Here is a 27,942-nt window from a genome sequence, read left to right on the forward strand (position 1 = left end):
AAACTTCACAAAGCGTCTGTTGAGATATTCACCAGAGTCAAATCTATCCTAAAGGTACTGAGGGCTGACACCTGTCTAGTACTGGGGACAGAGACCAGGTCCTCACATATGCTCAGCAAGTCTTTATCACTGACCTCGATTCCCAGCTGCCCCTCACTCCTCCCCCCTCCTGTTAGAGACGGGGTCTCACTAAGTTGCCCAGGCCTTGAAGTTGCTCTGCCACCTAAGTATGCTTTGCTATTCTTCCATTTCCCAGCTAACTTGGATTTGGGGAATAAGTTCTCACACCAGCTCTATTTGCACTGTTTTAGAGTTTATTTCACATGTAACTTATGTGTTTCACCTAGATATCTTTCATTGTTGTTATTGTTGTTGTTGTAGTCCAGGACCCTCCTGAGTGCTGGGGTTGAAGGCCGAGCCTCCACACCTGGCTTCAGAGGCTTTCTTAAGTATTAGCTTTATTCTTAGGTAATGGTGCATGGGATTGTTCAGAAAGCACTGTCAGCATTATGGTTGCACAGCCTCTTGATTGTTTCGTATCAGCTTTTAATGGTTACTTCTTAATCTTCTATCCTTCCTATTGTTTTTAAAAATTATCTGTATTATCTGTAGGCCCGGCTAACGATTAATCAAGACACAGACATTTGTTATATTTTAAGGTAGCCTTAGTTACCCTGGGGCAGGGCAGATATCAATCCTCTAAACTACCTCCCATAGTGGGGCAGGCATGGGATCCTGTGTCAATCCCATGCCATCTTTTTCTAATAACTTTTATCAAGTTACCTCTCATTTATAATCCCAAAGACTTGTTCATGTTTTTCATCAGGGCTGGATTCTCCATCCACGACGCGGGCCATGTGCTTCTCCTCCAGCTAACCCATAGCAGCCTTCCTCTCTTCCCTTCAGGTCTCCTTCTCCTGGTGGCCGTCCTTCTTCTTCCCAGAATTCCTCTCTCTCCTAGCCCCACCTATCTCCTTTGTCCCGCCCAGGTGGAATGGCTTTTTATTAAGCAAAAAGTTGGTCAGAGACAGTAAGCACTAATTAGCATCAAAATACATCAGACTATCCCCCAACACCTTCCAACATGTTGAGCTATTTTGTAAAAAAGGAAAAAAAAATTCAAAGACTAACCCCACCCTCTTCCTCACCAACAACAACACTTCCTCTGTGTTCACTGCTTGTTCTTTACTGATGTTTTCTTTGCCTCTGCCAGGCACAGCAGCACAACACATAGGTGCAGCACATAGGCGCCTATGGTGGCACATTTCGCCATTTATTTACATTGGTGGGAATGTACCGTGCATTTAGTATTTCTTCATTACTTATGCTTCTCACTCAAATCTTGGTTTGGGTTAAAGCCAAGCCTCTGTGAACAGAAGTTCCTGGAAAGGGCCACACCTTCCACTGGACCTTCTGCAAGGCTGATGACCAGACTTAGACGGTTCTAAATACGAGTATTGATTTGCCTGGTTTCCCCGGAAGGAAATCGGTGTGGTGGGACGGCCTGACGCCGCACGCTAAGTTCTTGGCCCGTCGGCGTCTCAGTCTCCTATGCCGCTTCCTTTGGATCTGGGCGTCCAGGCTGGCCTTTTGGGCCTCAAGCCGCGCCTCCCCAACCATTTCGTAGACTTCACCTTTCAAAGTGACGTGTAATTGATTTGGCCTATCGCCACCTCCAACTCCACTCCTTATCTTATTTTTAATATTATTATAAAGCAGTTAGAAATAAATTATCTAAAAATGCCAACATCTCAGGCTCCCCTTGATAATTTATGCTTTAGGGAATCAGTTTCACACCTACCAATCAGTCAGTAATTGGCTCCTCTTTATTTGCTGAGTAGCATCCGTTGTGTGGACATACCACATTTTGTATAGTCATTGCACAAGGACAGACGGACTGTCCTCACTGTTTGGCTCTCACAAACATTGCTACTATGAATAGTCGTGTACACATCTTTTTGTGGGTTCATGCTCTCATATCTTTTGGGTAGATTTCAAGGAATGGAACTGCTGAGTCACAAGGCAAGTTCATGTTAAACTTTGAAAAATTATCTGAGTGTCTCCCCCTAAATATTTTATATCCCTGCCCCGGCTTACGAGGTTTCAAATTCCCAATCACCAATCACATGTCCTTTAATATCCTTCATGGAAATATTTTTCAAATCTTTTGTTCATTTTGTTGTTGTTGTTGGTGGTGGTGGTGGTGGTGGTAGTTTTCAAAGTTTCTCTGTGTATCCCTAGCTGTCCTTGAACTCGATCTACAGACCAGGCTGGCCTTGAACTCAGAGATCCAACAGCCTCTACCTCGTGAGAGGCTCTTTTGTTCATTTTTTTAACTGGGATGTCAGGATTGTTACTTTCCAGTTGTAGTAGTCTGATACTGTTGTAGTTTGCTTTTCTGTTGCTTTGATAAAACACTGACCTAAAGTGACTTAGGCGAGGGTTTGTGTTAGCGTACGGGCTGTCATCCACCATCAGGAAAGCCAGGCTGGGAACTGAGGAAGAAGGCATGGAGGAATGCTGCTTACTGGTTTTGTCCTCCGGCTTGTTCTGCTAGATTTTTTTTTTTCTTCTCCTTAACAGTGAACACATGTGTACTTAGAATTAGCCAGCTGCGTTCAGTAGGGATGATTCCAATCTTGTTGGCAGCATCCAAGGGTATCATGATCTGGAGGCAGCCGGAGCACATGCCACCTACTCTCCACCAGGTCTTATTAGGTTATTGACTCTGGCCATGCCAGTGTCACGGAGTTTCTTCACAGCCTGTTTGATCTGGTGGCTTGGTGGCCATGACATCCACAATGGCTGACTCAGTGCTTGGAGGGGGCTGATGGTGCAGTGGTCCTCAATCTCTTTCTCCCGAGCCAACTACCATCAGGGTATTTGCCTCCGGAACAGCAGGGGCTGGGGTCGCAGGAAGGTGGGTACCAGCTGAGTCCTCCATGTGTGTCTGTGTACAACTTTAAATACCACCTTTTTGGCTTTCAATGCCTTTGCTTTGGCTTTGGTTCTGAGAGGGGCAGGAGCTTCCTTCTTGTGGTGTCATCTTGGGAAAAGCTCAGCTACCTTTCTCATAAAACCCAGGGCCACCTGTCCAGGGAAGGCACCACCCACAGTGGTCGGGCTCCTCCTACATCAATTAGCCTCACAGACTTGTCCAAGGGACAGTGTGACGGAAGCAATCCCTCAGTTGCGGTCCCTCTTCCCAAGTGTCAAGATGACAACCAATTAATCACCACAAGTTTACATTTCAGATCCAAGTCCTTTATGGCTGCTATTCACATTTTGCCTAAAAGGGGGTCTTTTATATCTCTAAAAGAAGAAGAAGAAGAAGAAGAAGAAGAAGAAGAAGAAGAAGAAGAAGAAGAAGAAGAAGAAGAAGAAGAAGAAGCTGTTTTGAGGAGAGTAAGACAAAGAACATCAGCTCTGAGCCTTGTGATATGGACCAGTAGCTTGCCTTCCCTGATCCTATGTCCTTTCCTGTGTAAGGAGGGACTTGTACTAAATGTTAGCCAAGGCTCCTACCATCTCTCACTCTTTCCTTTGGACTTACTCTCTGCCTGGTTTCTGAATGCCAAACTCTGCCTTTCCCAGCCACCTGGGAAGGGCAAGGGCCGGAGGAGGGCAGATGCTGAGCTGTCATGAGGAGAAATGGGAGAAACAGGAGCATGACACCATGTCACTGGCACACACTGCTGCCTCAGCTAGTGAGGGGCTCGGGCGGAAAGCAGGATTATAGTTAGAGCAGGAGGCCAGCTGCCTCTCCTCCAGCTCCTGGCCACAGCTGGACCTGCCCACGGCACACACTGGCCTCTGTGCTGGCCTTGCCCTGACCCTTCTTTCAAAGGCTCCCTTCCTTCCTCCGGTGAAAGAAAGCCCGTTGGTGTAAAGCCCTGCTCTCCACGGGCTCTCCTCTGCCACGCCAGCACTTAGACACCGAGTGTTGATAACCTACAGACCAAGGAAGTCGTAAGCTGAGCCTGGTCACATTGGCCTTGTGATATGGTTTTATTTTTAACTTTGAAACACTTGAACTATGTCAGTTGACGTTTTCTCCCGTTCGCTCGCCTTTGCAGCAGCCCTTGGGTCCTTTGCTGCAGCAGACACACAGCACCGGCAGCCACCTCCCTGAGACCTGCTTGCTCACCGTCAATGAGCTGGGCAGCTGCAGATGCTGAGTCAGTGTGTTCCATTTAGGTAAGATTTTCCAAACAGGGGCAGGTGCCACCTAGGTCGTTCAGATGAGAAATGTGTGGGTCAGATCGAGGCTTACTGTGCATTACCTTTGTGCCATGAGGGTGGGTTGTTAAACAAACTTTTGGGGACGGGGTTGGGGGGGTAAGGGAGAGGAAGTTGGTACCAGAAAGCCCTGGCCATGTGTAAACTGTTTTGGACTTTAAAATCCTACAGCAGCTTAGAGTGTCAGCAGCCTTCTGCCCACCTAGGGTCTTTCTTCTGCAGTCAACTAGGGCAGTTCGGTGTTGTCTCGGTCACACAGTGGTGACAGGGGAGAGCAGTAGGTAGTGAGGAAAGAAGTGGAGACCTAGACTGTAGTCCAAATGCGGCAATGTGTTCTTTGCTGCTCTAATTGCAAGTCATCGTCCCGAGGCTTAAATTCCATCTACTGTGCCACACCTCGGGCTAACGTGCCACAGCTGTACTTCACCCCACTGGCTGCTCACTCTGCCTGCGATTGGAAACTCGTTTTTCTGCCTAACAAACCTGCCTATATGCAGCTCTTTCCTTGAATCCAAAATGCAGGCACCAAAGCGAAAGTGTTCTACAAGCTGAGAACCATACACAGACCTAATGCACCCCAACTCGAAACTGGGACAGACCTGTGAGGTGCAGGCACCCAAAGGAACAGAAGTGAGGTGATGAAAGACGCTTGTGGTCTTAAAAGCTAGGAAGGCAGATAGATTACTCCCGGCTCCTGGGATAGTTGTATTCTCAACTTTCCTAATGTTGGGAACCTTTAATTCAGTGCCTCATGCTGTGGTGACCCCAGCCATAAAATTTTTCATTGCTACTTTGTAACTATAATTTTGCTGCCATTATAAATTATAATGTAAACATCTGATATGCATGCAGGATATCTGATATGCAACCCAAAAGGGGTCATGACCCACGTGTTAAGAATCGCTGCTATATACTGTGTGTGCATTTAAAAAAAAAAGTGAGCAGCAGCAAAGGACCCTGTTTATTCTCTTATATTTCTCTGGTTCAGAGTTCAGCTAAGGTCACCCTGGGAAGTGGCCTGATCAGAAAAGGATCTGAGGTGTTTGGGTTCAAGCCACCAATGCTGAGGCAAAGGAGAACCAAAGCGCCTACTCGGATGCCCTTACATCTGGCTTCTCCTTGTCACCCTCCGTAACCTCCAAAGCACAGGAGTAACCCCAAGTCTGTACCAGAGTCCAAGTTAGTATGGTACCTATTGCTTAGTCACAATCCATTTCCCTGTGGCCCTGTTTAATGGCATTTCATGTTGCCAGGGTTTCCATGGCTCTGAGTCAGAAATGTATGCCGGGCTGCCATCCTCAGGAGACTCGGGTATGTCAGCTTAGAAGTTGTCTGGGAGACTGTGATAGGTTCCCCGCCCCACCCCCACCCCCACTTAAGTACTCTATGAGCTAGCACCACAGAGAGGTTATATCAGCATATAACTACTGAGTGGGTGGAGTAAATGCTAATGAGTGAAAAGCTGCAAAGGTAGAGTGACTTCTAGGGGCGGAAGGCCGCAGATTGCAGAGCTGGCAGGATCTGGGGGAAGCGCATTGCATTTTAGGGTACGGTGAGGTTGCTGGAATCACAGCCCAGAAGCCTGACAACCGTACATGGGATTTGTTCGCACACCCCTGGGTGAGTTACAATCTCGAGGGCAGAGAGCTGGATAGAACGGTTAAACTTTACACATTTCCCTTCTCTACAGTCCAATATCTCCACAGCGGGGAAGTCGGTGAGCAATGACTGACTGAATGACTAACCGGCTGGTTAGGAGTTAAAGAATATCTTTGCCCTTTGCCCTTTGCCCTTTACCCTTTAGCCTTGCCACTTTCACTGAAGCTGAACAGAAATCAATCAGTATTGTGAGGGCCAGCAACATGAGGAGTCAGAATAGTCACACACCCTATGATGGGTGCTGAAAGGGGCAGTTACCTAAAAGTCCCTCCCTGACATCAAATTCACTTGTCACTAACTTTAAAATCAGAGTAAAACATGTTAAAATCATGTGTAAATCCCATTCCCTCTTGATTGATTTAAATACACACCTGCTAAGCGTGTTGTTGGACAATGACGCTCAGCCACCGCCTTCTCCAACCTCCCAGGCTCTGTCCCCCTGACACCACGGAAGCCTTAACATGTCCTTGGCCACCTCCACTCAGATAGTAGCTGTGTGGTGCTGGAATTTCTACAGACTTAACAGACCATCTGGGAGCAGTGACAACAGAGCACATGAGGAGAAATGGAGAGCGTCAGAGCTCAGTCAGACACGGTCCTGCTGCACCTCAGAACGCTAGCTTCTCTGAAAATCGGAGAGGTAAAGCCTGGACCGCTAACATAGCCCAGAGACTGTGGGGGGAAATCTCAGGCCTTCCTCTGGTCCACTGAACTCTAGGACAGAGACTCCCCACCCCTGCAAAGGGTCATGCTGTTGGAGAAGGCCTGGAAGAGGAGGGTTTCTGGCTTTCTGCCTGGTCCAGAGATCTCGGTTATATAGCTGCAGGCATCCAAGACCAAGGCCTGGGGTGATTCTGGCAGAACTGGGGTAAGTTCTAAGGCAGACCCAGTTAATGACTCCCACTCAGTGCAGGCTTCATGTACCTAAGCTGAACGGCTTTCTCCTCCTGCCTCCCCACCCCTTTCTTTAATAAAAGGCCTGGAAGTGACACACATCCAACCTCACTACAGTTTCTCACCATATTTGCTTTGAATTGTCCTCTGGCTTTTTTTTTTTTTTGAATGTCACCTGGTTTAAGATTTTTAGTGTAGTATGATTCAGTCCTATTCCACAAACAGTAACTGAGGAGAGCCTACACCCACCACTTTGTAAATCAGCATTAATCCCTATCTACGTTCCAAATATTTGTTCCTGATATTCTATTCTTTATGTATTTGTATTCTTGTATCTGAAGGTTCTATGTTAGGGACACTTACTCACCAGCTCCTTTTCTAGTACATTCCTTGGGACATATCTGTGCCCTCCAGAGGTCCTTCCACTGCCTGGGTGCACCTGCCAGGGGTGGCACCTGCTCCAGGACGCTCATCTAAACTTCTCTCACCATTCCTAGTGGCAAAGAAAAGTTTTCTATTTTCTTAAGTAGTTCAGAGATTGTAATATAATGACATCATTTTCCCCTTTCCTTTCCTCCTTCCAAGCCTCCCACATACACATTCCTTGTTTTCATTCAAATCCATGGCATCTTGTTTAATTTTTGTGCTCTCTCTCCTTCTCCCTCTGCCGCTCCCCTGTCCTCCTTCCCTCCCTCCCCCTCCTCTGCTGCCCCCCCCACGCATCTCTCGAGTGTGCATGTGTGTGTGTGTGTGTGTGTGTGTGTGTGTGTGTGTGTGTGTACTGACCATTTGGTATTGTACAACCAACCAGTGTGCCCTTCCCTTTGAAGACTGTCTCTCTCACTCACAGTATTGTTTAGTTGCCTGTAGTTCTTTGTCTAAGGTTAGGGCTTCCTAGCTTTCTGCCTTCCCTGTTAGCATGTCTATTGGCTTTCTCCTTCTTCATGTCTTGTTTAAGTAGCCAGTGTTGGTGAGACTTTATGGGTGCAACTTCTCTGAACTTTCTAGGAGACACAACCCTACAGCATACTTCCTATTCCTCGTAATCTTTCCACTCCCTCTTCCACACACACCCCGCCCCCGCCCCGAGCCTGGAGTGCAGGAATTGGGGTATAGGTGTACTATCTGGGACTGGGTTCCCCAACTCTGCACTTTAACTAGTTGTGGTTGTGTGTGGTTGTGTGTGATGGTCTCCACCTGTCCTAGAAACTGTTTTATCAATGGTCTGTTGGTGGAAGGAGACACCATGGCCAAGGCATCTTTTCAAAGACAACATTTAACTAGGGGCTTGCATATGCTTTCAGAACGTTAGTCCAGGGCCATCATGGCAGGAAGCATGGTGGCAAGCAGGCAGGCATGGCACTGGAGCAGTGACTGAGAGTGCCATGTCGGATCTGCAAATTGCCAGAGTCTGGGTCTGGCATGGGCTTTTGAAATCTCAAAGCCCAGTGACACACCTCCTCCAACAAGGCCATGGGAGGAAGCTTTTGGGTCAGACCCAGCTTGAGTCCTTTGGGACTTGTGTCTGAAATGCACGATGTCATCAGCAATAGCCTATAATGTTTTGGGAGTCTCTCGGACAATCCTGACCAACAACTCAAAAGAGGTCTTCTCACGCCTGGGCTCAGGTTTTTTTGTTTGTTAGATTTTAGATAGTCTATGGCTCTTGAGGGCAGTATTGTTAATGCGGATGGGAATTTTTCATTTAAACTACACACACACACACACACACACACACACACACACACACACACTCACATACACATACCACAGATTACATGCATCATAGGTATTTCTAAATAAAACCTTAATAATGTGGCTCCTTTTAACTTTCTTACACACCCTATTGTTACTTTACCCCCTCCCCCGCGCCATTTTTCACATTCCTCCCTTCAGATCACATGGCCGTGCTATTCCCATCTCTACTGCCCGCCCGCGCACTCTTCACCCCAGCACGGCCTCCTTTTACTTTCTTGCTTTCTGCACTTATTCACATCTGAAGATTTGGAGCAAGGAACCTCTGATGAGAGGGAGCAAGAGTGAGAACGTGAGCTTTCTGTCCTTCTGGGTCTGAGTTACCTCACTCAATATGACCTTTTTTAGTTCCAGCTGTTTACCTGCAAGGTTCATAATTTTGTTTTTCTCTCGAGCTACATAGTAATCCACAGTGCAAATGCACCACACTTGCATTGTCCATTTTGTCAGTTGCAGGCTATTTAGGTTGTTTCCAGTTCTTAGCTACTGTAAATACAGTAGCAATGAATAAAGGTTATCTGGTGTTTTGGAGCAGGATATCAGTTCCTTGAGCATATGCCAAGGTGCAGTATAGCTGGATCATATGATTGATTTACAAGCTTTTGAGGGGTCTCCATATTGGTTTTCGGAGTGGCTGCAGTCCCACTGACAATGAACGGGGTGTTCCTTTCCCAACACCTTCCCCAGCATTCATTGTCAGTTATTTTGTTGGTCTTTGCCAGTGTCTTGGGTTAGGTGACATCTCAAAGTTGTTTTGATTTACATCTCCTGTCTTGTTAGGGATGATAAGCATTTTCTTAATGAACAGGGCTACATGGATGCGCACTAAAAGTCATAAACTTCAGTCTAGGAAAGAAAGAGGTTCCCTGAGTTATCTCTGTGTCTTCTTAGGAAGTCCCAGACTTTCTAGTGACAACAGGAGTTCCCAGGCACAATACATCGGAGGCCCGAGGGTACGATTTGCAGTCCGACGGCACTTAAGAATATTTGAGGTGACTTGTTGGAGAGAGGATGAGAATTCCTATTCTTTAAAAAGTTGGGTAAGATTTTTAAGCATAGAGTTTAAAGATTATTAAGCCACTCATGGCCTGTAAGACATGTAAGGAGAAACTGCAAAGTAAAAGATGAGCCAAGGGCTACAGAGATGATGCAATGGGGAGAGATGATGCAGGTGGCTAGGGAGGTGGCCCCAAACTATCATTCGCATACAAGAAGGATTTTTTTAAATGGAATGATTTAATGTTATAAGATGCTTTTCTTATTTTGCCTCAGGGGATTTGGTCACATGCTGAGCCCCATTTGATGGATGAATAGATTAGCCTTCGGGATAGCAGACAAGTACTTAAGTAATTGGAGGGTACTTGACCACTTCCCCTTGGTGGGGAGGCCTGGTGGCACTCAGAGGAAGGGGAAGTAGGCTATCCAGATGAGAGCTGATAGGCTGTGATCATATTGTGGGGGAGGAGGTCCCCTTCTGTCACAGGCCTAGGGGAGTGGAAGAGTGTGAAAGAGGGAAGGAGGGAGAACAGGAAGATACAAGTGAGGGGATAGCAATTGGGATGTAACATGAATAATAACATTTAATAAATAAAAAAATTTAAAAAGTAGTTGGAGGGAGCACTAATCAGCTTGTTGCTTACTCGAGTTGTCACAGAAGCTTCTCTGCAGAGGTAACATATTAACTGGAAGTGATGCAAGTGGGGATGAGGGAGCGTGGTCCCAGGAGAAAGAGCAAGGGCGGGTCCCATGCTAGGATAAGGGCACAGAGCCACAGGTGATGGAAAGGACAGACAGTTCGTGCAGGGGTCTGTCTGCCACAGGGATGACTTCACGGTTTCTTCCTTGTCTTGGAGATGGCTGGAGGCGCTCAGCAGGGAGTGATGGCGTCATTGTGTAAGTTGTTACAAGTTATCTTTTTCTTCTGGGTAGAGTGGATTGTGGGATGCAGCAGAGGGAAGCCAACCTGATTACAAGGCTGAGATGCTAGAGCAGTTGAGAGGATCGCAGGGCCTGGTCTCTGGCAGCGCTGCTAAATATAGGTATGAGCACAGTCAGAGTCACCCAGTGCCCTTCTAGGTCTTTCATGAGGATCCTCCACCTCCCAGGCCAGCCTAGGCTACGTAGCAAGGCTGTCTCCAGGAGAAACATAAAAGCCTTTCTGCTTATTTCCACCGGTCTGGCAGTGCCTCTCTCTCATGTTTTAAACACTGTAACAAGCTTTCTGTAATCCAATGATTAGTAAATCTGAACTTCCGTAAAGTTGGTGAGACTCAGTGGATATGATTCAGCAGGTTTGGGATCAGAAAACAAACTAGACTTTTAACCAGTTTTCGGATAAAATTGCTCCTGCTGTGGAAACCTCTCTTTAAAAGCCTTAGGAGCCGCTGCTCTTCTTGCCTTGCCTTGGCGTAGCAACTTTACCACTTTCTACGTGGCCTGCAGAGTGCCACCACCAGCATCTAGTTAATCTGCTGTCCCAAACTTGCCAGGTTCTTTCTATCTATCTATCTATCTATCTATCTATCTATCTATCTACCTATCCATCCTAGTCTATTCTATCTACCCATTTATCTATTTTAGACAGGGTCTCTCTCTGTAAGCTCTCGCTATCCTAGAACTCACTGTGTAGACCAGGCTGGCCTCAAACTCACAGACACCTGCCTCTGCCTCCCAAATTCTGGGATTAAAGATATGTGCCACCATATATGGCTCCTTCCATGTTCTAAACACTCAGTTTTTTCATAGAGATATTCACTTCTTTAACACACACCTGTAGCCACCAACTTCAGACTATATCTATACATCCAATAAAACTGAGTGCATGTATACTGTTAAGCTAATAAAGTCAAAGCCATGTTGATTATTGCCTCTTTTGGAGATGGGGAATTTCATATTTCGATGAAAGCACATTGGGCACATGCTTGACTGAGTTTAAGTGGCTAGGGTGGGAATAGAGAGTTTAAAGGTGAACACAAGGGCATAGAAAGTGAAGAGGTCAGGGACACCTGGAAGTCGTACTCTGAGTCAGGTAGGTCTTTTTATCAACCATCCCACCGTGAAGAGTTTCTGCAATATGTATATTTAATATAGTTGGCGTTTCACTTCAAGTATCAGAACCAATATGGTGAGATAGCATTGCCACTCTGAAACTTTCTCACATTTTTATTTTCTGAAACACAATGCCACCAGATGTAGAGCTTTCTCTTGTTTGTTCTACTCAAAGAGAACACACAGTAGGACCTGACTGAAAGGCATGCAAAAATATCTCCATGGAGACAGAGGTGTCTCCTGATAAGAATCATCTAGCTCCTTTCCACTCCGGAAGGGTTACGCATGTGGACACTGCACTGCCCCCACTCCAGCCATGGCTTTGTGTCCTCCTCAGATGATGGAGACCATGCCCATCTCTGAGAAACATGAGAGTGTTGGGTTTGAAGCCTGAAATGTAGATCTCTTCATGCCTCGGGGTCTTTGCCTGTAAACGGAAGATGGCAACAGCCACCTCACATGGTTGTTTGTGAAGACTAAATAAGATGTTATAGAGATACCAAAACCTTCCTCTGGTGCTGGCTAGTTTTATGACATCTTTATACAACCCAGAGTCATCAGAGAAATGCCTCCATAACATATGGCTGTAGGATATTTTCTTAATTAATCATTGATGCAAATCTTCCTGGGCCTTGCAGTTTCCTGAGACATGTGACTTTCAATACTAAACCAGGAGAGTCCCAGACGATACTATCAAAAGTTCTGGGTTGCCCCTTATGTCAATGAAACGAATTTTCCCCAGTATACAATGAAAGGTTGAGATGTGTTGTTTTTTTTTATTGTTTGTTTGTTGTTTGTTTGTTTGTTTGTTTTTTGTTTTTTTATGTCCTTGGGTTATGTCTGTCCTTTTCCTCTCTTTTACTGCCAGACTTCTTCGGGGTGATCTTTTCTCAACACTAGTCCTATCTCAAGGTCACTCAGCTGGTGTCACTCTAGAGTTTGGAATGAGATCTTTAAATAGCAACATCTAAAAAGGAAGAGGGGAGCATCTTTGTTGACAGCATGCTCTGCTTTCTCTTAAAGAGACATTTTCAAATAACCTCACAGGGATGGAGAACAACAGAGCTATAGTATAGTTCCACCTTCACTGATGATCCCTAAGAACCATACTCCAAAACACTTAAGGGGAAGCTTGGGCCCAGAGCACATCACAGTGTGTGTAGCCAAGCATGTCCCTGATGGTGAGCAGAGTCCTCATGACGGGAGTCCACTAAACTAGCCCCCAGAAGTTGAGCTCACTAAACTAGCCCCCAGAAGTTGAGCTCACTAAACTAGCCCCCAGAAGTTGAGCTCACTAAACTAGCCCCCAGAAGTTGAGCTCACTAAACTAGCCCCCAGAAGTTGAGTTCAGCACTGTGACTTAAGGACACTACAAACATGAAGCTGGACATTCCTGGTGTTGGTAGTTTTGCTTCATGCCCTCACAGCCTTTGTGATCTTTTCTACCTGAAAGTCATCTTCCACACTCCATCCTTATTGGTTAATGAGAAGCAGATAATGTCTTTCCTCTTGACAGGCCACAATCCTGTCAGCGTGCAAGTATGTGCCTCTGCACTTCTATCAAATGGGCAAGCATCCCACGGCTGAAATGCCACAAGAGGTGGTTGGGGATTGCTCATAGCCATGGAGCCATGACTGTCATTGTTCTTTGAGGTGGTGTAGGTGGCATTACTCACTTTTTCCTTTATATCTGTGACAACATAGTCCCGATTTGCTTAGCCTTCTGGTCTCTCCTCTGGCTGCCCTTCTTCCTAATGTCCCCAAAGTGGTCATACATGGCTTGGAATTAATACTTCATGTCTCAGATATCTATTCTGCATTCTCATTTCCTACTTAGAGTTTTCTCTCTCACTTGGGTAGTTTCCACATCCTCATCTTTGCATCCAAGTTCCTCTTCCTCATTGCAAGAGTGCCAACACCTTGAACAATTTTTTAAAAAGATTTATTTATTTATTACATACAGTATTCTGCCCACATGTGTGCCTGCAGGCCAGAAGAGGGCACCAGATCTCATTATAGATGGTCGTGAGCCACCATGTGGTTGCTGGGAATTGAACTCACGACCTCTGGAAGAGCCAACAGTGCTCTTAACCACTGAGCCATCTCTCCAGCCCCACCTTGAACTATTTATATCAAACTTGTTGGACTCATCGTGGCTCCTCAAATAGTCCTTTCACAAACTTCCATTTTTCTTAAGAACTGTAGCCAATCTCTCTTTCTCTTGGTATAAAACCTTGGCATCAATGTTAACTCATTTCCTTGTCTCCAGTCAGAAACCAACCAGATTCTGTCCCATGTAATGTCTCCCATCTGCTTCCTCTTTCTCTCTCTACTGTCTTTAGTCTCACCTGTACAACTATGTCATATTCGCTACATTATCCAGGTCCTATAACTCTATCCCAGTTAGCTCTCTAACCACAATATAAACACGTCTCCTTGTTGTGTACCAAATAGTTCCAGATTCCTGAGTCAAATATTTAAGAATTTCCACACTAACTCCACCATGGACCTCCCCCCAGAAATGATCTCAAATATGGCAAAAGTCAACCTACACATTAAACAATCAGTTAGCTTGACCATTGCATAAAAAGGCATGTTCTCCATCTATCATAGTTTATTTTGGTTACTATAACAAAACACCAGAGGCAAGGTAACTTATAAACAGCAATACAACAACTTATTTCTCACTTGGAAGTCCAAGGTCAGGATTAAGGCAGATTCGCTGTTTTTTGAGGGTCTGCAGGCTGGCTCGCAGCTGTCTTGTTTTTAATGTGTTGATATAATAGAAGTGATGAGGGTCCTCTCTCTCAGACCCCTTTTATGAGGAGACTGATTTCACTCATAAAGGATCTGCTCTAAAGACCCAGTCACTTCCCAAAGATTCCACCTCCAAATACGATCACATCAGCGATGAGATTGCAACATTAGAAACGTTGGTGGACATAACATGGAGCCATAATACAGCCTAACCCTTCCAGCCTTCCGACTTTCCAGCTTCTCCCTGGCTCTCATATCCTGTTTTTCTGCTACTGGGCCCTGAGCCTATAAGATGCTCTGAGGTGCAGCTTTTTGCCTATTTCCTGGTTCAGGATGACAGGATAACAGAACACTCTGGGATGCTCCATGATTACTTAGTGAGCCTGATGGGGTCTATAATAAAGGTGCAGGATAATCAGAGTGGAATATGTTGTCTTAGTTGGGTTTCTAGTGCTGCGATGAACAGCATGGCTAAACGCAGCCTGTGGAGGGAAGGGTTTGTTTAAGCTTATAGTTTGTAGTCCATTATAAAGAGACCTCAGTACAGGAACTCAAGACAGGAAACTGGAGGCAGGAACCGAAACAGAGACCATGGAGGGGTGCTGCTTACTGGCTTGCTCTTCATGGCTTGCTCAGCCTGCTTTCTTATACAACCCAAGACTGCCTGCCAGAGGTGGCACCACCCATAATGAGCTGGTCCCTCCTACCTATGTCGTCAACCAAGAAAACGCCCTGTAGACTTCTGTATAGGCAATCTGATGGTGGCATATTCTCCATTACAGTGCCTCTGCCCAGAGAACTCTAGCTTGTGTCAAGCTGACAAAACAAACAAACAAAACCCAGGACATGTATTGAAGGTGTAATTCCAGTATGTATCCCGTACATAAATAAGAGTTGCAGCCAGATTCTATAGCAGTGCAGTGCAAGAAAAGTCTCCATGAAAATGGAAATGTTCCCTTCTGTGTCATCCAACAGAGTAGCCACTTGCAGATGTGGCTACTTAACACTTGAAATGTAGCATGAAGAAGGAATTACTTGTTTTATTTTATTTAGGTTAGACTGAAACAGCCACATGTGGCTGACTACCATATGGAACAGCGCAAACTCACAGGTCCACAAGTGTCTAAGACTAACGTTGAAAGCAGCCTGTGTGACTCACAGCATTACTGACACATAGAGTACAGTTGACAAATGCTTGTGGAATGAGCAGACAGATGAGCAAAAACATGAAGAGAGAGCCAGAGTAAAACTTCCTTGCAGATGTGAGGGGTTATTGCAAACCAAAGATAAGGCTTCATTAGCTTCAATACCCTGGTACTGAAAGAATTTTATTTCAAGCTGGGCCTGGTGGCGCATGCTTTTAATCTCAGCACTCAGGAGGCAGAGACTTGCGATTTCTGTGATTTCCAGGCCAGCCTGATCTACATAGAGAGTTCCAGGACCTCCAGGGTCAGGGTTACATAGTGAGACCCTGTCTTCTGTGTGTATCCATGGTGTTAGGAAGTTGTTTAGTTTTCTCGGATGACGTGATTGGTGCCATGAATTCCAGAGGAAATGATGCCTGCTGAAGTGTCATTATCATCTCATTACCACATCTGGTGGCACTAACTATTCAAGAGGAGGAGGCACAGAAATGGCAAGATGCTAACAATTGTTATAGTGGCGTGTAGTGAGTTGCCTGTTGTATATGTTAAATCACCTTTTGAATATATTTGAAAAAATATTGGGAGAGACATCATTCACAACAAATTGCCAAATTCTAAACAAATAAAAAAATGTAAAATTCTGTACCTTCTTTTTTTTTTTTTTTAAGACTTATTTATTATGTGCTCTGCCTGTATGTGTGCCTACACACCAGAAATGGGCACCAGATCTCATGGTAGATGGTGGTAAGCCACCATGTGGTTGCTGGGAAGTGAACTCAGGACCTCTGGAAGAGCAGACAGTGCTCTTAACCACTGATCCATCTCTCCAGCCCCAAATTCTGCACCTTCTGACTTTGGAGCACGAACCTCCCAGCACTGCCCCCAAATGAGCTGCCTAGCTGACTCTCTAGGCTAGTTGTTACAAACTCAGCCAGCTCGCCTCATCTAGCCTGGATGCTTTGGCTTAGCCCAAATAGAACATTGTTGTTTAAAATTGAATTAGTGGGGCTGGAGAGATGGCTCAGCAGTTAAGAGCACTTACTGCTCTTCCAGAGGACCTGGGTTCAATTTCCAGCACCAACATGGCAGCTCACAACTGTCTGTAACTCCAACTCATGCCCTCATACAGACACACATGGAGATGAAACACCAATGCACATTAAATAAATTATAAAAAATTTTAAAATTTATTATTTGGAAACACTTAAAATTCTGAGGGTTTTTTGATATATTAGGTTGTAAATTATATTTTGTACTATGATGAAATAAATAATACTTATTTTTTATAAGAGCAAATGTGTAGATTACACAAACACTGTCCTAAAATTTTTTTATGCATCATTTATCCCTCTCAATAGTATTATAGGGTAGGTACTGCCATCCTCCTCCTTCATAGAGGGGAAATGGATTTAAAAGATGCTAAGACACATGCCCCAAAGCCTCATAGCTACTGGCCAATGAGCTAGGGGAGAAATCTATGCAGTCAGCCTCCTAGCCACCCCACTGAACTAACTACTCACCTTTTCTGGAAAACCATTCTCTCATAGAACCAAGCAAGCAACTTCCAGAAGAAGACACGAGGTGAGTGGCACAGGATAGGTATGCTCAGGCCCAGCTGGGCATCAAGCTGGCTCCTCAGTAGATATGAAGCCCCATGGGGAGGCAGAGGAGACTGGGGCGGAATGGCTAACTGAAGGTGGACAGTGAGTCAAGGCAAACAGCCTGGGCCAGCATGGCCTGACATGGAAACCAGACTCCATTCTCAGCAGATGAGTGACCTTGGATAAACTACTTAGCTTTTCAAGTCTCTGTTTTCTTGACTGTCAAATGGGGCAACTCTCCAAGGTGGTGAGCAGAATTAAACGAAAGATTATGTGAAGTGTCATTGGCTTTTGGTCATGTAAATAACTAAACACTTTCCTTTACTGACAATTCATATTTTCATATTTCCCCTAGGGTTAAGAAGCCAGAAGTTGGAAAGACATGGTAAGTATCAGGATTTTGTTGGAGCTGCACTGTGTAGAGGTCCAGGCCTAACTCTATTTATCCCTGAGCCCAAGCAAATGGCTATAGATGTGGCTGCATGGGTTAATGACATTTGTTATCCAGAAACAGACACTATAGTGAAAGATGAGAAACATCTGTGAGCAAAGATTTTTAGTGAAAAATTGAAAATAAATTTCTAAACATATAGACATAATAAATGAAAAGATAGAAATGTTAATTATTTTGATGTAGTCATTAACCACTGTAACATATATGCTGAATTATTATGCAATGTCAATAAAAAATTTAAAGCATAAATAAAATATAAAAAATGCCAACAATAAGTGGCTGGCGGTTCCTTCATTTAGAAAGTATTACTGAACACCTACAGTGGCTTATGACCCATGCTAGATGCAAGACAGGAGAGTGTGAACAAAGCTAGGCTTGTCCTTGTCTTCCCAGAATGCCCTCCAGGGTAGTCGGCCAGATGAGTGACAGCACACTTATAGTCAGGAGTGCTACACACACCACTCTTATGAAGAAAGTTTACAAAGAATAAATATTGTTTTGCTGTTGAACTAAGTTACATACAAAAAAATATAATCTCAACACATTGTAGATCAAAGTGGGAAATAAAAAAAATAAGAAATAAAGACTGTAGAAGCAGGCTGGACAGATGGCTCAGAGGTTAAGAGCACTGGCTGCTCTTCCAAAGGTCCTGAGTTCAACTCCCAGCAACCACATGGTGGCTCACAACCATCTATAATGAGATCTGGTGCTCTCTTCTGGTGTGCTGACTCACACACAGACAGAATACTATATAAATAATAAATAAAATCTTTTTTAAAAAGACTCCAGAAGCTGTATAAATGTATATTTTCATGACATTAGGTGGAAATTTTTAAGCAATATTTTTATTAATTCTTTTTTAATATTTATTTATTTATGAAGTATACAGTGTTTTGCTTGCATGCACACCTGCACACCAGAAGAGGTCACCGGATCTCATGATAGATGGTTGTGAGCCACTATGTGGTTGCTGGGAATTGAATTTAGACCTTTGGAAGAGCAACCAGTGTTCTTAACCCTGAGCCATCTCTCCAGCCCCCTTTTTATTAATTCTTAAAGAATTTTATACAACATATCTTGATCCTATTCACTCATCCCCCGTCTCCTCCTACATCCGCCCTTTCTACTTTTCATGTCCTATTTTTATACCTTTAGCAGAGATTATATCACAAAAAGTGATATACGGTGAGAAATATAGGTAAATTGGAATCCAATAGGATTAAGAAGTGTTAAGAAAAAAAAATTTTTTAAAAAAAAACTCTAGTCTCCTGTATAAAAAGCAAAGTACAAAATCATATTGAGAGTTGTTCTGGCTGATCTGATGTTAACCAGACACAAGCTAGAGACGTGGTTCTCAGCCTGTGGGCCACAACCCCTTTGGAGGCACACAGCCCTTTCACAGGGGTAGCGTATCAGCTACTATGCATATTAGATATTTACATGACAATTCACAACAGTGGCAAAATTACAGTTATGAAGTAGCGATGAAACAATTTTATGGTTGGGGTCACTACAATGCAAGGGGCTATAACAGGTTGCAGCGTTAAGAAGGTTGAGAACCACTGAGCTAGCGTTGCCTGAGAGAGCCTCTATTGAGAAAAATGCCTCCATAAGATCCAGCTGTAAGGCATTTCCTTAATTGTGGGTGGTACCATCCCTGGGCTGGTGTGGTCCTAGGTTTTTATAAGACACTAGACTGAGCAAGCCATGGGTAGCAAGCCAGTAAGGAGCACACCTCCCCCCATGGTCTCTGCATCAGCTCCTGCCTCCAGGTTCCTGTCCTGTTTGAGTTCCTGTCCTGACTTCCTTTGATGGCCAGAGTGACATAGAAGTGTAAGCTGAAATAAACCCTTTCCTCTCCCAACTTGCGTTTGGATATGATGTTTCATTACATCAATGGTAAATCCATGTGTTACAAATCAGCCATCATTCATAGTGTGAAAATAACAGTTGTCATGTGTAGTCTATTATAGTCAGATCTGTGGGTTCTGTTTTAAACATACATACACACTACTTACATAGCATAAGCTATTAAAAAGACATTCCAAGTTTCTATGTTCCCAGTTGTCTCTGCATTGAGGTTGCTACAGCAGTGTTATAAAGACAGAAGGTAAGTACATTAGAACCCACTGCAGGCGTGCATTCTGCTCCCCTCGCCTCACTCACCTGTCTTCTCTGCCTCTGCCACCGCTGTATCCAGGGCCGGGCACGCAGGCCTCTACCTGCGCAGCACAGACACTGTGAAGGATGTATCAACCGCCACTGCTGTGTTCCAGTAGAGCCCAGTGTCTCCTGCCTGGTGATAAGCTGCCGCCTGCTCTGTGGTGCTACCTTTCACATGTGCAAGGAGGCCGAGCATGCGCTCCTCTGCCCTCTGGAGCAGGTTCCGTGCCTTAACTCCGAGTATGGCTGCCCACTGTCCATGGCGCGCCATAAGCTGGCCAAGCACCTGCAGGTGTGTCCAGCCAGCGTGGTCTGCTGCTCCATGGAATGGAACCGCTGGCCAAACGTGGACTCTGAAACAATCCTTCATGAAAACATCATGAAAGAGCCCCCCAGCGAAGAATGTTTGGACACAGCCCTGGCCCTCCAGGACCAGAAGGTTCTCTTCAGATCCTTGAAAATGGTAGAGCTTTTCCCAGAAACCAGAGACGCCACGGAGGAGGAGCCAGCCATGAATGGTGATGCCAGTTGGGAGGAGACTGGGGGTGCCGTGGGAGGAGTGGATGTCAGGTCAGTACCTGAGCACTGTTGTCGGCCAGCAACCAATGGGCAAACGATGGAGCTCAGTCAGGAGGAACGAGATGCGTTGGCGAAAACCAAAGAAGGGATGGACCTGGACAAGTTTGGCAAGTGGGAGAGTATGTTCAGCAAGGAGCACGCGGCCTCTGTTTTAACAGGTTCCTCGGGGAAGAGCGAAGGCAAGAGCGGGAATGTGGCTGGGAAAGAGCAGTGTTCCGGTGATGGTAGCACAGGCAACGCAGAGGGCTCTGCGGAAGGGAGAGGCCCACAGGAGAGTCAGAAGCCCCAGGATCTTCCCGCTGCCATAGAGATGACAGGGCTTGCCCCCTGGCAAGACGGTGTTCTGGAAAGACTAAAAACAGCAGTGGATGCCAAAGACTATAACATGTATCTGGTACACAACGGGAGGATGCTCATCCACTTCGGGCAAATGCCTGCTTGCACCCCCAAGGAGAGAGACTTCGTTTACGGCAATCTCGAGGCTCAAGAAGTGAAGACGGTTTACACCTTCAAAATTCCCGTGAGCTACTGCGGGAAGCGAGCTCGCCTCGGAGACGCCATGCTGAGGTGCAGACCAAGTGAACACAAAGCCGTGGACACTTCCGATTTGGGCATCTCTGTGGAGGACCTGCCCAAATCGGATCTCATCAAAACCACTCTCCAGTGTGCTTTGGAAAGGGAACTCAAAGGCCACGTCATCTCTGAATCCAGGAGCATCGATGGACTGTTTATGGACCTTGCTACCCAAACGTACAACTTTGAGCCAGAGCAGTTTTCCTCAGAGACGGTGTTGGCTGACCTCCTAGGCTCTGCCCAACCCGGGGGCCTGCACGTGGAGCTCCACAGTGAATGTGTGACCAGGAGACACAATAAAAGTAGCTCAGCTTTTACTTTCACCTGCAACAAATTCTTCCGGCGAGATGAATTTCCCTTGCACTTCAAGAACGTGCACACAGACATTCAGTCCTGTCTCAATGGCTGGTTCCAGCATCGATGCCCGCTGGCCTACTTAGGCTGTACCTTTGTTCAAAACCACTTCCGCCCCCCTGGACAAAAAGCAAAAGTGATCTATAGTCAGGAGTTGAAGACCTTTGCCATCAAGCCAGAGGTTGCCCCGGAGCTCAGTGAGCTCAGTGAGGGATGGAAGAGAAACCGTCTCTCAGGCCACGGTGGGAAAAACCTGAATTCTCTAACCAGCCTGCCCCTGGAGGTTTTGCAATACATTGCTGGTTTTCTGGACAGCATCAGCCTGTCCCAGCTGTCGCAGGTATCAGTACTGATGAGGAACATCTGTGCCACTTTGTTGCAAGAGAGAGGGATGGTCCTCTTGCAGTGGAAGAAGAAGAGGTATTCTCATGGAGGCACCTCCTGGAAAGTCCACAGTCAGGCAAGTAAACATTTTTGCTCATTCATTCATTCATTCATTCATTCATGTGTTCATTCATTCAATAAATATTTATTAAGGGCTCTCTTGAGGACAGGCGCTGTGCCAGGCATTGGGAAGGATGCTGAAAATAAGACTTATCTCAAGGAGCTCAGTCTAGCAGGAAAGGAAATATATAAACATGTTCGGCAGTATAGACGCCAATGCTGGCTCATATGCCTTGATTGTCTTTCATTTGCTCGCTCATTCCATCCTGGCTCTGTTCTCCATCTTCCTCACCCTGGTCTGTCTCTGCAGCTTGCTCCAGCTGTCTCCCCTGCCCAACAGCTTCTCACTGGGCTCCAGTGTGAATGTTTCCAGAGAACGGGGGAGGGGTGCTGAAGGGCCCGCTCTCTTCAGCATGTCCACCCCTCCCCTCCAAGACACCATGACGTGGCTGTGTCCCTCTACTGAAGGTGGCTACAGCAGGTGACTTGTTCCACGCAGCTACTTGTTCTGGGTCTACAAACAGCTTCCCTCTTTCCAGATAGGCAATTAGCTCTGGACATTATCTCCAGATTTGTAAGTCATCCCCTCCCTGCACCACCACCACCCCAGCCCTCCCTCCCCAAAACAAAAACAAAACAAAACACCAAACTTGAGTATACCACTTACTCCCTGCTTAGACTCCAACTGTGCAATAAACAAATTCCTCTCTATCTCATGCCAACAGACTTTTAGACACAGGATTTTATTTTAAAATTGAATATGAATTTTGTCCATTGATTTCCCATAGCTGTTTATTTAATATAAAACACTGTAGTAAGCTGGGTGTGGTGATGCATGTCTGTAATCCCAGCACTCAGGGAGGCAGAGGCAGGCAGATCTCTGTGAGTTCCAGGCCAGCCTGGTCTACAAAAGGAGTTCAGGACAGCCAAGGCTACACAGAAAACCATGTCTCGAAAAACCAAACAAAAAACATAAAACACTGTGGTACATAAATCAAATAATAATCTTTTCCTTCTGTTAACCATGTTCTTTTCTCAGTTGAGTCATCTTCACTGAATCACAATTTCTATAAAAGTTAGACATCTAATTCACTATAGTCAAGGTGTTTGTGATATCTTTTCTCATAACAAATGGGTTGATAATATGAACCCTGAATACATGATGTCTATTTAGGCTATTAATGCCACCGTTGTGTTTGTCCCTAACTCGTGGATGTTCTCAAATTGGTATGGAGGAATTAGAGTTTGTATCTATTTTTATTGATTAGTCCAAAGAATCCTGTACATTTTCCCTTAATTATTACTTAAGAAAAAATAATTATAAGATTCTCTTATGTATCAATGCCTATATTCATGAGTTAAAGACTAGCTGTCGCCAACCACGAGTGACAAGTGTTAGTGAGAACAATAAACTGCCTCTAGGAGTATGTCTAAGACCAGCACTTATCTTTCTTGGCACAATCAGATGTCAATGATTTAATTTACAAATTTAAAAAAATGTTAGTTCATATTTTCCCCAAATTCAAATTTTTCCAGCCAGTTTTGGACATAACTTGAACAGGCTAACCTCTTTGCAGAAAGGGAGAACGAGTTTACATGAGGATAAAGGACACTCATGTGAAAGTGGCTTTTTAAGTAAGATGGGTAAGATGTTCAGAACACTTTTCTTGCCAAGGAACAATGATCAAATATGATGGTGAAGCAGTCAGGCTGAAAGGGCAGTTGTGCGTCCAACCTCAGAACCTCAAAACTTGTGATTTTGCTACCCAAATGGAAAAAAAAATCAATATTAGACTGAATGCCATATTCACCAAAATCTTCTTTGGGGGTCTTAATTCTAATACCCTTTTTTGTTAGGATATTTTAATTTTAAGTTTAAAGGGGGCATAAAAATAAAAAGAAATGTATTAACCTATATAATTAAAAAGTCCAAGTCCAAAGACAACAGCTTCAGGTAAGTCTTAATCTAGCAGCCCAAAAGTGACCGTGTTCCTCTTCTCATTTCTGCAATACTGGATACATTCTTTCCCACCCCCGCCCCCCCCCCCAAAATAATCCCAAATCCTCTCTCTTGGATACATTCTAAGGCAGTTCTTTCTCAGTGTCCCTGGCAGCTGCAGGAGGTTCCTTGGACCCTAGCTTCCTCCTAGTCCAAGGACAGAAAGAAAGGAGAATCGGCTTTTGATGTCTCCCTCAGAAGATCCAGAGCAGAGCCCCACGCGATTTGAACTGCGTGTCTAGAACTAATTTCTGTTGCTCATAGGGTGCTGGGGAAGGCATGTGTCAATTGTTTGGTATCAGGCGTCACAAACAACTATTAAACTGTCTAGGAAGAGTATTAATCAGCAAGGTTCTAGGCATTAGATGCAGGAGAAGGAAATGGCGAATGTCCCAGCAGTCACGGGGCATCCGGGAGGCTGAGCAACAGAGGCACGGAGCCGGCTCACACATGGTCCAGACTCAGCCGCTAACCACTCAGTGCTCACTGCGCATGTTCACCTTTGAGCTTTTCTTTCCCGGCAGATCTGGCAGTTCAGCAGCCTCTTCTCCAGAATCAAGAGCTGGGAGTTTAACGAAGTAACCTCCATGTCTGAACACCTGAAAGCCTGTCCTTTCAACATTGTGGAGCACAAGACTGAGCCGATTCGTTTGACCAGCATGTGCCAGCCCCAAACGCAGGCCCGGGAGAGCTTAGTGTCCACGTTTAGGGCCCGACCACGGGGCAGACATACCTAAAGATTTGCACACCGCAGCTCCTGGCTTCTCAGAGCTCGTGAAAGTAGGACGGTATGGGTTGAGGACGCCACTCTGAAACCTGCGTATCTGCTTCACTTGGTCTAAAGAAAGTGAAGTCCTTCAGGCCTTAGCAACTTTACTAGGATACTAGCTTTCTGAGCTACGGCTTGTAGCCACGCTTTTTTTTTTTTCCTTAAAGAAATTCTGTAAAACATAGACTGCTAATTCTACATTGAGCTGTTCAGTTTATAAATCACCTTCAAGTTCTTGGAGCAAGCAATAGGGGGACAGGGTTGAGGTGCTGTAATCTCCCAGGGTGTCCTTAAGTGGAGGGGACCCAACTGGAAGGTTCTGCAGCTTGGTCTGTCTTGACACTTGAGGGCTTTTTAGTAGCTCCTGGCTGGGAGCCACTGTCCTAAAAGAAGCTATACCAGCAATGGTAAGTTAGGTTGTGCTCACTTTGCAGTGTGACAAATCTGATCTCACATAGTCACCAGGTGGCCATAATTCAACGCAACTCTTGCTTTTTTTACTACATAAGTTTTAAACATGTGATGATGCTAAATTGAGAACCAAATGAAGCTGATGCACCCAAGATGGCTTTGCGTCCTTGGGTCACAACGTAAATATATCCTCCCTGTGCTCTTTAGCGAAACCTGAAACCAGGAAAGTAACTTATCTGAGGTTACGTTCCCCTTCCCTCAATTGGTAAGTACCATTTTCCAGCGGTCCTAGAAGTTCTCAAGCTAAAGAAAAACAGAGAAAAGGGAAGGCAGCCACCACAGGGAACCAGCCAGCCAAGAATTCAAATAATGAACGAGTATTGCCAAGCTGTGAGCTTGTTGTCTGGGCATCCATCTCTCTGACCATGCATGGTTCAGAGCTCATGCAGGTGAAAAAACTGATGCAGATGAAGAAGTTGGTACAGAGGAAGAAGCTGGTACACATGAAGAAGCTGATGCAGATGAAGAAGCTGGTTCAGATGAAGAAGCTGGTGCACATGAAGAAGCTGATGCAGATGAAGCTGGTGCAAATGAAGAGATGAAAAAACTAGTTCAGATGAAGAAGCTGGTGCACATGAAGATGCTGATGCAGATGAAGATGGAGCAGATTAAGAAGCTGACATAGAAGAAGAAGCTGATGCTTCTGCAAAGGGTGAGGAAGTGCTCACTCTTCTATACGCTTCCTGTGCTATTGCTAACATGATGCTATTATTTATTCCTAATCTTTACAGTTGGCTTTGTATTTTACCAATTTTTTTTTTTTTGTGAGCCACCATTTCCTAAAACGGTATCTAGATGGTTCTCTAAGATGTTGTCCAGGGAAGGTAAGTAACTGGAAACAGCTACACAGTGACCTGGGCAAAAGGGAAGCAAGTTCTCTGGGCACTGACTCTGTGCATTTGGAATCTGCTTCTTCCCATATGGTGGAATGAGGTTCTCCAAGCCCCTCGGGGTTTATTAGAGAAAGAGAGATGTTCAGACCATGGGGACAAACCCAAGACTCAAGATACATGAGGCAGGAACTGCAGACACACAGGAAGGGCACAGGGCTCTGCCACCATAAGCTGTACTGCTGGAGGCAAGCTGGCCATGGAGAGCAGTCAGGACCCCAATACTTGATTGGGGTGCGGATACTTCCAGCCACGCTTCCCTCCCCCAATTCCTACCTCAGGGCAGTATCTAGATGGTTAACATCTTCAAACATTTTTTATAAGGGAATGTGCTATCTTTGCTGAAAAAGATCAAGACAACCCAGGCATTCCTTGATCCCTAGAAATAAACTGACTGTGTGAAGAGGGCAGACGTAGCAAAAGAAACCATTTCAGAGACACCAGGCTTGATGAATGATTGGCCTGAGGAACTGAGGCTGCAAAGGGGAGCATGAGCAGCGGGCGCCCATGACAGAAGCAAGACAGCTCCATGCGGCTTCAGTCTAAGTAGCAGCTGAGGAGGGCGACGAGGGACGTATTGCAAGCATAGGACTTGGACAGGAAGACTTGCATGAGCAGAGCCCCTTGGTGGATATCACCCTCAAGAAAGGCAACCTACATGTGGGAAACAGCCGAATGTGGAGGCGGAAGGCTGTAGAACTGAGCCCCAAATGACCTGTGGCCTCGGCAGCATTAGGGACTTGAGAAGGAAGCTTGTCTTACAAGAAAAGGTCAGATGGGAAGCAAGGTGAGAATTAGAGATAGATTTAAAGAGACATCGACAACACTGTACAAGTCTAACATATGTGTGATGACAAATCAGACAGAAATGGAGAACACAGTTTTCTGTATCTACGGTAACTTATCTCTGTAGACCAGTAATCCCAACGTCTTTCTAACAGGAAATAAAGGCTGCTTTGCACAGTGGGAGACTAAGGGCTAAGTCTTGTGAATTAGGCCTAGAGACAGACTTGTGATTTACTGGCATAAAAAAAAAATTATCACTGAAACCCAGCAGTGTTTGTCTTGAGGGAAGGCCAACGGCAAGTCTAGGCTGTGTAGAGCTCTAGAAAGGCCGGGGCCACCTCTAAGAGGCCCTGGGGCTACTGTGATCTCAGCCATGAGCTATGGCACTTCCCTCGCAATGCCTTTCCATTTCTGGGAGCTGAAACCAATGTCAATCCTGCTAAGAGCTTTGGTTTCTATATCTTATCAATCAATGATGCCTTAGCTCAGTCCCTGACTGTCATTTGGATTGTATTCCAAAATCTCCCAGCTCTGTCTTTGCTGGAGCTGGTTGAGTCCACGTTGCCTCCCTCATGCCTGCATTGTGTGTGGGGAGCCACATTTTACACACCATGGCTACCTGGATATCTGTACCTCTTCCTCTCTGTTCCATCCAGCTCTGGACCATCCAGAAGCCTCATGAACTTTGTCCATCTACCCTTTCCTGGACATGGGTTCCAGCTGTGCTGGTAACAGGAAGCCTGGGCCTTGCTGAGGCCCTAGACACCCTGACCACAATGAATTTGCTCTCATTTGGTGTTAGTCTTTTCTCTTGGGCAACCTTCCTTTCCTACTTCCAACCACCTAATCTGCACTTCTTCCTCAAGAATTTCCATGTGTCAGGAAGTGGGGGTGATGGCTCAGTGCTTTCCTACCAGGCATGAGGAGCTGATGTTGACCTCCAGAACCCATGTAAAATGCAGTTGGGGATAATCTTGGTCCTTAAAAGGCAGAGACAAGAGGGTCCTGGGGTTTTCTGGCCAGCAAAGCCTAATCGGTGAGCTCCCGATCAAAGAGAAATCCTGTTTGACAAGAGGTAGATTATATTCCTGACCAATGACAGCTAACTGGCCCTCTAGCCAACATACGTACACCTGAACACACAGGTGTGCCTGCACATTCATTCGTGCAGACACACATACATACATACAGATCATCAAGTGGGGAAAAAGTCTGTTTTTTTTTTCCCCAGGTAGGATGCTAACCTCACGCAACTGCTAAAGCCAGCAGAGGCTGTACTACCCTAATCTGGAGGCCACCTGACCCTGTTAATCCACAGTGCTGACATTCACAAGTGTGCTGGTTGGTTTTGTCAATGTGACA

General features: G+C 45.4%; 1 protein-coding gene across 6 annotated transcripts; it reads left to right on the plus strand.

Moving 5' to 3' along the window:
- Positions 1 to 3,316: 3,316 nt before the first annotated feature.
- On the plus strand, positions 3,317 to 26,757 carry FBXO40 (F-box protein 40). 6 transcript variants are annotated; one of them, XM_084802618.1, is made up of 5 exons: positions 3,317 to 3,405; positions 4,077 to 4,197; positions 17,454 to 17,483; positions 19,753 to 21,681; positions 24,189 to 26,757. In XM_084802618.1, the coding sequence occupies exons 3-5, from the start codon at positions 17,481 to 17,483 to the stop codon at positions 24,399 to 24,401; spliced, it is 2,145 nt and encodes a 714-aa protein (XP_084658744.1). In that variant the 5' UTR covers positions 3,317 to 3,405; positions 4,077 to 4,197; positions 17,454 to 17,480; the 3' UTR covers positions 24,402 to 26,757. The 6 variants fall into 6 exon arrangements, with proteins under 6 accessions (XP_084658744.1, XP_084658746.1, XP_084658745.1 ...); XM_084802620.1 differs by lacking the exon at positions 3,317 to 3,405 and adding an exon at positions 9,439 to 9,587 and having other exon boundaries at positions 3,467 to 4,197; XM_084802619.1 differs by lacking the exon at positions 3,317 to 3,405 and adding an exon at positions 3,468 to 3,969.
- Positions 26,758 to 27,942: the final 1,185 nt, after the last annotated feature.

Source organism: Acomys minous (assembly GCF_964271855.1).
Source record: "Acomys minous genome assembly, chromosome: 11".
Lineage (NCBI taxonomy): Eukaryota > Metazoa > Chordata > Mammalia > Rodentia > Muridae > Acomys > Acomys minous.